At 38.1% G+C, this 12,129-nt stretch overlaps 1 protein-coding gene across 1 annotated transcript; it reads left to right on the top strand.

Moving 5' to 3' along the window:
* The first annotated feature begins 6,322 nt into the window (after positions 1-6,322).
* LOC103974661 (transcription factor MYB2) lies at positions 6,323-7,397 on the top strand. The gene is made up of 3 exons (XM_009389530.3): positions 6,323-6,546; positions 6,638-6,767; positions 6,861-7,397. The coding sequence occupies exons 1-3, from the start codon at positions 6,390-6,392 to the stop codon at positions 7,375-7,377; spliced, it is 804 nt and encodes a 267-aa protein (XP_009387805.2). The 5' UTR covers positions 6,323-6,389; the 3' UTR covers positions 7,378-7,397.
* Positions 7,398-12,129: the final 4,732 nt, after the last annotated feature.

Raw genomic sequence — 12,129 nt, 5'->3', positions numbered from 1 at the left:
TTAGCCCCCCCTACTATCAACCGAGTCCCTGCACTGAAAAGGTTAGCAAGAGAAGAACTTCGGGAGTGATCTGCGAAGGGGTTATGTTGGCATTGCGACGAGCCGTGGAGCCGCAAGCATCGCTGTAAAAAAGGTAGACTTCTTATGATTGAACCAGTAGAAGAAGAGGTCATTGAATATCTAGAAGAGAGCCTTGAACATGAAGAAGAAGATATGAAAGAAGAGCCACAGCCGACCGACATTACGGTACACGCACTAGCCGGCTACTCAATTCCGCAAACGATGAAAGTTGGAGGCCTTCTCAAACAACAGTCGATCACTGTTCTCATCGACACGGGTAGCACTAATAACTTCCTGAATAGTAAGGTTGCTGCTCGGATGACACTGCATATTGAAGGTTGCAGCAAGTTCGATGTAAAGGTTGCCGACGGCAGAATCCTAAAGTGCGACCAAAGATGCCCGCAGGTGAAACTATTACTGCAAGACCAAGAAATTATCACCGATTTCTTCCTCCTAACAATCGATGACTATGAGGTAGTGCTTGGTATAGAATGGCTGACTACACTAGGTGATGTCTCTTATAACTTTTCTAAATTAATTATGAAATTCTACTGTAAGGGCAAACAGATCATCCTACGCGGGAAGCGCGGAAGCAACGTTACCACTGTTTTGACCCAACGAATGGAGAAAGTTTTGCACAAGGTAAATGGTGGCTTTTTGATGCATCTCCAGCTACAACCAGAAGAGAAGAAAATAGAAATTGAAGATCAAAATCTTGCCCAATTGCTTACTGAATTTGCCGACATATTTGCTGAACCGCGCGGTCTTCCTCCTTCTTGGCAATATGACCATCGAATTCCAATCCTTCCGGGCAAGCCACTAGCGAACACTCGATCGTACCGATATCCTCACCTCCAGAAAGATGAAATTGAAAAGATCGTAAAGGAGATGCTTGAAACAGGGGTGATTCGGCCAAGTTGCAGCCCCTATTCCTCATTGGTACTACTTGTACGCAAGAAGGACGGAACTTGGCGGATGTGCATCGACTACCGAGCTTTAAATGGCATTACCATCAAGGATAAGTACCCAATACCAGTGGTGGATGAACTTCTTGATGAATTAAAAGGAGCTCGAGTCTTCACGAAGTTGGACCTCCGATCCGGTTACCACCAAATTCGGGTATGTGACGATGACATTCCAAAAACTGCATTTCGCACATATGATGGCCATTATGAATTCTTGGTAATGCCTTTTGGACTCACTAATGCTCCTTCAACCTTTCAAAGTCTCATGAACGATATATTTCGGAGCTTTCTTCGTAAATTTATGCTGGTATTTTTCAATGATATTCTCATTTACAGCCCTTCTCTTGAGACTCACTTTCAGCATTTACGGATTATTTTGACGATCCTTCGGGAGAATACTCTTTTTGTTAAGCAACCAAAGTGCAGCTTTCTCTAGCAAAAAGTAGAGTACCTTGGGCATATAATATCAGAAGAAGGAGTGGCGGTAGACCCAACAAAAATTGAGGTAATGCAAGGCTGGCCGAAACCTACAAACGTGAAATTACTACGGGGGTTCCTTGGACTAACGGGCTACTACCGAAAATTTGTTAAGGACTATGGGAAGATCAGTGCACCACTCACTTCTTTACTGAAAAAAGATGCTTTCCAATGGTCGGACAAAGCCTCTGCTGCCTTCGACAAACTTAAAGCAGCCATGACAACGACGCCGGTGCTTGCACTACCAGATTTCAATAGACCCTTCATCATTGAGGCCGACGCATCTGGAGTCGGAATTGGAGCCATTTTCATGCAAAATGGTCGACCACTCGCATACACTAGCAAGGCATTATCTCCCTCCCATCAAAACATGTCAGTATATGATAAGGAGATGCTTGCCATTGTACAGGCAGTAACGAGGTGGAGACCCTACCTGATCGGCCGGCGATTTCAAATTAAAACTGACCATAAAAGCCTCAAGTACTTTTTGGAGCAAAAGATATCATCCCTTGAGCAGCAAAAATGGGTAACCAAACTTCTTGGATTTGATTATGAAATTATTTACAAAAAGGGGAAAGAAAACGTTGTTGTAGATGCACTCTCACGACTACCTGAACAAGCTAAGGTTTCAGCCATCTCTCTTCCTACCACCGGTCTCCTCGAGGACATTAGGGAAGAATGGAAGAATGATCTAGAGATCAGCAACATCATAAAAAAATTGGAGGAGGATCCAAGTGCAATAGCCCACTACACCTGGGATTCGAGGGATCTACGCTACAAAGGTCGCATTGTGCTTATACTTGACTCCCCTTGCATCACAATCATCTTGCATGAAATGCACTCCATACCTTCAGCAGGGCACTCTGGATTCCTAAGAACCTACAAAAGAGTGAAGCAAAATTTTTATTGGAGAGGGATGAAAAAAATTATTGCTGAATATGTGGCACAATGTGATGTATGTCAACAGCACAAGGGTGAAACTGTGGCAAATCCAGGGAAGCTACAACCACTACCCATACCAGACTCAGTGTGGACTGACATCTCCATGGACTTCATTGAAGGGCTGCCATCTTCCAAAGGTAAAAGCACGATTCTCGTGGTGGTTGATCGACTTACGAAATATGCTCATTTTTGTGCTGTGAGAAATCCCTACACTGCTGCTAGTATTGCCCAGATTTTCATAGAAAATATTGTTAAACTGCATGGGATGTCAAGGTCCATCGTAAGTGATCGTGACAGGATCTTCACTAGTAAATTTTGGATCGAGTTATTTCAGTTACAAGGCACCAAACTCAAGATGAGCACAGCGTATCATCCACAAACTAACGGCCAAACAGAGGTGGTAAATATGTGCTTAGAGACGTACCTCCGGTGTTTCGCTAGCGACCAACCAAAAAAGTGGGTGAAATGGCTTCCTTGGGCCAAATGGTGGTATAATACTATATATCATTCATCTACAAAATGTGCCCCTTATGAAGCATTGTATGGCCGACCAGCCCCTGTGATTCCAAAATATGTAATTGGCTCGGCCAAGATAGATCAGGTTGACCAATAATTGATTGATAGGGACAAACTCTTACAATTGTTAAAAGATAATCTCTCTACCGCTCAAGCCAGAATGAAGCAGCAAGCCGACACACGACAAAGTGAAAGAGAATTTTTAGTAGGAGATTGGGTTTATCTTCGCCTACAACCATACAAGCAACTCTCTATCAACACTCGAGCCTCCATGAAGCTATCCTCACGTTTTTATGGGCCCTATCATATCACAGAGCACATTGGAACCATGGCGTACAGACTTAAATTATCTGAGGATGCCAAAATTCACCCTGTCTTTCACGTATCATGCCTAAAGCCCAAGTTAGGAGAACACGAGTCACCCCAGATCCAATTGTCCAACACAACTGAGGATGGAGTTATTCAATCCCAACCACAAGCCATCCTCGATCGCAGGATCATGATGCGTCGTTGACATCCCTCTACTGAAGTGCTAGTGCATTGGAATAATCTACCACTTGAAGACGCCACATGGGAACCATATGAGGAGCTGAAGACCCGGTTCCCTGAGTTCATGGAATCTCAGCCTTGAGGACAAGGCTGATTTGAAGAGGGCGGGTCTGTTAGGACTCTAGCTAGGAGAGTCCTAATTGAGAGGGACATTCATGTAGGAGGTTTTTTCTTAGAGAAGAATTAGGAGTTGTAAGGGAATAGGAGTCTTGAGTAGGAGTCCTATTAGGAGTTAGGGTTTAGAAGCCCTATAAATAGCCATGTATTCATTCTCTTTTCTTAAGCAATAGATGAATCTTTTCTGCAGCCTTTGAGCAACAACTTGAAGGGAGGAACCCCTATAGAGTTCCTAGGAGGTCGATCCCCTAAAGAGATTAACCCCAAGTTTAGAATCTGCAAGGGTTCTAACATGTATATCCCTGAATCCCTGCAGATCTCTAAGAGAGGGTGAAGGAGGTCAAGCGCCCTCCTTTCTAGCGGTGATCCATATAGCAGGGCTGTGATGATGCTTCTCAAAACTTCAGGCCTACTCTAAGGTGGAGAGGGGGAGGAGAATAGGAGAAGAAGCAAAAGCTCAAGCGTATAAACTATTGAAACTCTCTTATTTATAGATGTCCCCTATCAACTTAACCCTAATGGATCCTTCCCTATTGGATATTAGATTTTCATCCAACTACCCAATCCTCTTAGATTAGTGGATCTCTATCTAATAATCTCTCATGGGCTCTTATTGGATCTCATCCATAGGATCCAATAATTCATGGGCTTATTAGATATCCAATAAGATAGGGGCTCCAGCGGATATCTCATATCTAAATCTCTATTCATCGCAATGCCTTCTATATGTGTGTGACCCTCTAGGCCCAATATTGAGCTGGCTGTGAGTCATACCTGTCAGAACTCCTTCTAGCTTAGTGAATTATTATCTTCAAAATAATTCACTCGACTCATCAACTGCGGACATACTAGGCCACTACGCCATAGTCCCCAGACGATGCAGGGGAATCCAATCCATTGGACTTATTTGTCCTCAATTACTATGTACCTATAGTCTCTCATCCATCTAATATTCTAGAGATCGTATATCGAGCATGGTGTTGTCAGACCCATACGGTTTCTACTCGAGTCTCACTCTAATCGGATTCTCCCGAAGAACTCTTTCTCTCGTAATCCGAATGACCCTGACTAGGGATTTGTCTAAACAAGAATATATGAGACATTCCTCTCATGACACCGAGAGTAGATGATCCTCTATCGATACTTAATAGCCCTCGTAAGGTTAACTACCACTCCCGATGACTAGTTGTACTATATTTGGGACATCCAAACCTATAAGTCTAGTATCAAAGAGTAGAGCACTCATACAGGACATCCTTGGTATCTCAAGTCTAAGGACCAGACACACCATTATGACTACAAAATCGTTGTCTGACAATAAGGCATTATCAATCATTCAGCATTCCGTAAGCGGATCAATCAATAAACTCATTCCCCAATGAGCACTTGTATTGTATCCCTAGTATCCCCATACGAGCAGCTATGAGATAAGCTGCATTCATCATATAGACAAGTATACAATACACCAGTCTGTCCGGTTATCTCGATGTCCCTCTCGAGTAAAGTATGATCGGGATTATTTAAGATCTGTGTTGAAAGTCAAATCGATCTCATTATCATGATCTCATCATGATCTGATTCGCATTGCACAGATCCAAGGATATATATATATATATATATATATATATATATATATATATATATATATATATATATATAATAAGTAATATAAAGTGATAAATGTTAAAATATAATAAGCAAAAAGACTACTTGTTAAGTCACACGTGCCATCACTCACGTGATTTTGGCTTGTAGGGACTCAACGTCAACTCTATTTCTCCTCCTATAATATATTGTAATAATATTGGAGCTACCTACCCATGTGCTAATCCGGTATTTCATTCACGTATGAAACATATTGCCATCGACTTTTACTTTGTACGAGATTAAGTTGTCAGATATCAACTATGTATTTCTCATGTACATACAGTTGATTAACTAGCAGACTTATTCATAAAGTCTCTCACCCGTAAACTATTTTCGTTACATCGGTTCAAGATTGACATCCTTAACAAGAGCTCACTCTTGTGAGGGCATGATAATAGATAAGATTTCTTCAACTGCATGAGAAAATCTCGTTGGACAGTTAAGGAAAATCTTTATTTCTCACGTGTATAAATAAGATATTGTACTTAACAATTTCAAGTGTATTTTTTATCATCACAATTCAACTCATCAAAAGTCCACCTCATTCAATCTAACAAATGTAGAAGAGAAAGAAAACATGTAGTATCTCATTGAATTATCACAAAAGAATTTTTATACAGACTGTTCAACCCCTAATGCTCTATACCCAATTTTCTCGAGTCCAACCTTGGAAACTGACCACCCTATGTTACCTAGCTTGCGCTCAGCATCTCCGGCCTTGGTTTCCGGTCAAACTTAGGAAGAAGAAGAAGCCAAACCGGTCTACTCTTCTCACCTTATTTTAGGTGTGCGGATAAGACAAAGAATCACACACTAGCGAATTGACAAAGTGAGACGGGGGAAGAAGGAACGAAACGAGTCGAACGAAGACCAGTAAGGTTCAAAGCCATTATTCTTGAGCTTTTTGATGTGTTTAAAGCCCTTTCTTTAGGCTTTAAAGAGTTCAAAGGAGTCGTGTTTTGGCCGACGTCTACGTTACACGTTTTGTTTACAGTGCACTATAAATGCCCACCTATCTGTCAAGTTCGTATCATCCTCTCTCCCTCTCTCTCTCTCTCTCGCTTTCTCTATCAACTCAATCTGCTAGAGTTAGAGCTTCAAGGCGTAAAAGAGGCCATGGAGCTTCATGACGATGCTCGTAGCTCTGACTCACCGTCAAGCGAAGAGGACGACCTGAGAAAAGGGCCTTGGACTGTAGAAGAAGACCTTTTACTGATGAACTATATTGCCGTCCATGGCGAGGGCCGATGGAATTCAGTAGCCCGTTGCTCAGGTAGCAGATCGATTCCTCGTTCGCTAATTGTTCCTTACAGTCATACTTGCAAGAGAGAGCATCTCTCATGACTTTTTCGGATATGAAACAGGTCTCAAGAGAACCGGTAAGAGTTGCCGGCTCCGGTGGCTCAACTATCTCCGCCCGGATGTCCGGCATGGCAACATTACTCCGGAAGAGCAGCTCCTCATTCTCGAGCTTCACTCTAGCTGGGGAAACCGGTGAGCGAACTCCACAGAAGAACCTTTTAGCAACCTTGTCTTCCACACGACACCTAGTCCTGAACAGAGTGTCATGGATGGTTCTCCTTGTAGGTGGTCGAAGATAGCACAGCACTTGCCGGGGAGGACGGACAACGAGATCAAGAACTACTGGCGGACGAAGGTGCAAAAGCATGCAAAGCAACTCCAGTGCGACGTCAACAGCAAGCAGTTCAAAGACATCATGAGATACCTGTGGATGCCTCGGCTCATGGAGCGGATCCGTGCAGCTTCCGTGCACCAGCATGAACGGATTGCGAACAGCGGAACCCACGAGCTTGTGCAGGAGAAGAGCAGCGCATTTGGTTCATCGGATGCGGAGTCGTTCGAGATGCAGGATCCGTCACCCGCGGCCTCCGACTGCTTCGCCGTCAGCACCCAGGGAAGCGATCACGACATGACTGGTGATTGGTTCGAGAAGTCGCAGTTCAGCACCTGGTGGCGGGAGACTCTACCGAGCCCCGGAAGTTATGACGACGTCTTCGGGCTGGTGGACTTTGATCAGAGTGGATGGGGGCAGAGCCTATTCGGTATGGATGATGATATGTGGTTGCGGCGGCAGCAGTTTTAGTATGGGAAAGAAGAGTTCAGTCAACATTATTATTTATAGTAAATGTATGTATATATATATACATATATATATATATATATGTATACATACATACATATATATATACATATATATATACATATATATATACATACATATATATATATATATATATATACATACATATATATATATATATATATATATATATATATATATATATATATATATACATACATATATATATATATATATATATATACATACATACATACATATATATATATATATACATATATACATATATATATATATATACATACATATATATACATACATACATATACATATATATATATATATGTATGCATATATGTATATATATGCATACATATATATACATATATATATATATATACATATACATATATATACATATACATATATATATATATATATATATACACATATATACAAATTTATATATATGTATACAACAATGCAGATATACGAAGTCATCTTAATTCGATTTGGTATCTTCTTTTCTGGCTTTCCCGTCAAATTATATTAAAAATATATTAATTTAGCTTATGCATATTAATATATTTAAAAAAATTATAATTTAATATCATATTTTGATTATTCGTGATGTCAAATCGATGCCAACCTCGATTCCTGCTAGGGTCTATGGTAAGTTAGCTATTGGGGATTAATTAAGTTTGGTGAAGAATCATACAAAAATTATGACGAAGGTATGTCCGATAAAAACGCTTTGATGCCTAACTTTAAAACTTGAGAAAATTATGGAATAGAATTTCGAGGGTCCAAATATAGACTCACATGAGTTAATATATCTAGGATCTTTCGTATGGAGTTTCTATTACTATTGGGATTAAGTGGGAATTAATCAATGAGAATAGTTTTATAAGATTGTCAAACATTACTTGCATGGAATGAACCACTTAACTATCCTGCATTGCAATTAGTAACGTCATATCGATCACATGAGCTACATGTTTGATATGTCGGGTTGAGAATATGTCCAAATGGGTGTCAAGATGACGATGACTCTCGGGAATTCTTAATGAAATGATAGTTCGATTTTCAATGATATCTTTCACCTATATTACATGTAATAGATACATCTTTGTTATCATAGTAAAATAATTTATATTATTTTTTAAGCAAATATATACACACTTATGCACGCATACAAGAAATTTATTACTCGAGTTTCAAATTTCTTAGTTTGACTTCCATCTACCAAGTACAGATATATTTCAAGTTCTGGGTGCTGATATTTCCTTTAGTACTCAGCTTTATATTCTTTATGAAAGAGATGATCCACTTAAGCGAGAGAAAATATAATTGAAGTTGACGGAATCACCTAGAAACTTTTCTCTCGTGCCATAAGACCTCATCCAAAAAACTAACGTCCACCATACCTTAAATAAAACAAATAAAAAGTATGAAAACCATATATTATTTTTTTCCCTTTTTTTAATATGTGCAAGGTTATTTCTTAAGTCATATAAAAAATTCATTATTCCTTCACTTATTCTTCCTTCAATCAAATGATCTCTGGCATAATAAGATTTTATTTCTTTAGGTGTCCTTACAGTGCCAATGGATATTTTTTTCGAATTATCTGTTACATATATGAATATCTCACCCCATTCATATGATCCCTTTTGCATTTATTGTAGTTCTTTCTTTACGTGTGTTATAATTGAAATAATCTCACTACCGTACCAAAATCTAATGATATTTTATTTTAAGGATAAAAAGACAGTTTGGTTCTCATATAATTTTTATGCAATTGAATGTAAATTTTTTTTTCATAAACAATATTCTCAAATTAGAGTTTTTCTTGAATAATCATATTTTTCATGTCAAAATACAACATTTTATAATATGTCAAGAAGACAAGAAGAGACATTGTGGAAAGAGCTTACGGAATCCAGATGTTATATCTTCATCTTCATCCACCATGGACGAGGGTGGAGTCTCTTCTCCCTATCCAAACAAGTAACTTGAGATGTGTCGATTCTAACAAAGTGGGAGACGTCAAATCGAATATAGATGATGCCTCTAGCCAAATGCAATTGGATGATGGTGTTTGATTGTTAATTAGATCGAGATAAAGTGACTGTTTAAGGTGTTGCGTATAATAAGATGGTGGCTATGAAAGAAGACATTTTACATGCAAGAAATAAAAAAAGTGTAATATATATTATAATTGAATTTGATGCAACAATGACGATAAATGTTTCGAACAAGGAGATGTTTGGCTTCCACAACGAATGAATTAGCTTTGTTCAAACCCATATTGTGACTAGCATTTGCTATAATAAATCAATTTTAAAATGGGATAAAATGCTCAATAAAATATGAGTTCTAGCATCATAAGTGCTTTAAAACGTTTGTAAATTTAACTAATTACTTTTCGTGTTTCGAAAACAGACATACTACATCATATATGCTGACATAAAATTTTACAAGTTATCAAAGAGGCCCCATGACTTGGGTTTCGATCATTGGAAGTGGCCACTACGTTGTGGTTTTTATTTGGTGTTTAGCGGCCGTGATGGATGCCCCTTTTTGTGTACTACGGTTGCTTTTGCAGCGGAGCAGGTAGTTTCTAGAGCAATAAGTAATTGTAGTTTCTCAAATGGGCAAATATATTGTTGGCTACCGTATGTTGGAAAGCTACAACCGCAATGTCATTGTAGTCAATGCTACAACAAAGCATCATGACATATTCAACACTGAAGCAAATCATAAATTATTTAAGTCCTCATGATTTATTCATATATAAAATAATTTTTATATTTTTAAAAATATAATACATAAATTTCTTCCATCAAATCTGAGTTACATTACTATCGATTTACTCATAATAAATTATTCATATAATAATATATAATTTAAATTTTAAAAAAAATCTATTTTAGTCCATATAGTTTTAGTCATGGACAACTTAAGCTCTTATAGTTTTATTTATATCTAAAATAATCTTTACATTTCAAAAACATCGTATATAAGCTCCTCCCATCAACTTTGAGATGACAAACATTAAAGTTTGCTTACGTGACATGCAGACTCGTAATAAATCATTAATATAATGACATACGTATTTTAAGTTTAAGAAAAAGATCTATTTTATCGAGAAAGAGGAAACGACGAAGGCCATAGCAATGGACGAAGGCGGAGAGGCAAAGATAGGAGAGGTCAGAAGCGAAGGTGAGAGAGAGCTAGACCATCACGTTATGGGCGCAACGAATGGGGGTGCAATAGAAGATAAAGTGGGAGGTAGTGAGGACAAAGACAACTAGGAGGAGGAAGACGGATCAGGAGACCATTGCATGCTTAGCGTTGGACCGATCTACACACATCCACTTGAGGCAAGATCGGAAGCTCTTGAGCTTGTCGTCAGTGTGGGAGAGGCTGCGTGCATACGACTCGGTACTACTGTTAGTAGTCACTTCCATGACGATGCCTCCTTCAACCATTGATGGTAATCTCGATTTTTTTATTTAGATTATACGTATTATTATATTAATGATTTATTATGAGTTAGCATGTCATATAAGTAGACTCTAATGTATGTTAACTCAAACTTGATACGAGAGTTTATATGTTATGTTTTTTAAAATATAGGGATTATTTTATATGCGAGCAAAACCGTAAGGGTTTAAGTGGTCTATAACCAAAACCATAAGAGATAAAATCTTTTTTTTTAATTTAAATTATATGAATTATTATATTAATAATTTATTATGAGTCAATATGTCATATAAACATACTTTATTTCTGTAAACTTAGACTTGATGGGAGAGACTTATATGTTACGTTTTTTAAAATATAAGAGTTATTTTAGACACGAATAAACCATAAGGGCTTAACTTATCACAGTAATAATAATAAAAAAATTATGGTATTAACTAATATTAAACTAATGCAGGAGCATTAAGAAAGCAAAAAGAAATTTGTTAGTTTCAATTGGTAAGTTTATTTCACCCAAAACCAAAAAGGTTCATTTTGAGCCAATTTGTGATGTTATCAGTTTTTGAATTACTTGGAGGAAGGCAATATCTGCTCATAGGATTTGCATAATTTTAGGTGAATATGGATTTGATTACTATACAGACCAGTTGTTCCTTCTCTGATATTTATTTCATTCCTCGTCAGCAATTAACTGCAATTATATTGCTTGTTTTTCCAATCTCAACTATCTCATTCTAAAATTTTTACCTCTCACCAAGTTGTTATATCTCATACAACATGATAAAATATAGTACTATCATCAAGAATAGAGAAGGAAGGTGAAAAAGTTGGGAGGATTCTGGACAGGAAGTTAAATAGCAATATCATGGCTTTGCATTTGTTTCTTTATAGTTGATTAACTTCCATAGAATAGAAGAGATCCATCGAATAGTTCTTCTTTTATCTCATGTTTAAAGAGAATAGAAGATACATAACCAAACACACAAATCTATACTTGTCATCACCTGCACTGTGTCGAGTGTTTATATTATAAACCAATAAGCCTTCTTTTTGTTCTCTGGCCTTACCTCACTTAGAACTTCTTTTCGGGACTAAACTACCATCCGACATTTGCATCATGTCAGACCTGTAACGTGAAGTAAGCCTACTGTGCAGTTGTGATCTACCACTGAGGGCCTTTAGCTGAAAAGTTTTAGCCAAAAATCCATTTTTTTTTTCGGATAAGCATTCATTTGAAGGTTGAACAACTCAACGTCATCTCTCACT

Source organism: Musa acuminata, chromosome BXJ2-7 (assembly GCF_036884655.1).
Source record: "Musa acuminata AAA Group cultivar baxijiao chromosome BXJ2-7, Cavendish_Baxijiao_AAA, whole genome shotgun sequence".
NCBI classification, from domain to species: domain Eukaryota; kingdom Viridiplantae; phylum Streptophyta; class Magnoliopsida; order Zingiberales; family Musaceae; genus Musa; species Musa acuminata.
The sequence above is the reverse complement of the archived record's forward strand: the minus strand, read 5'-3'. Positions and strand labels throughout refer to the sequence as shown.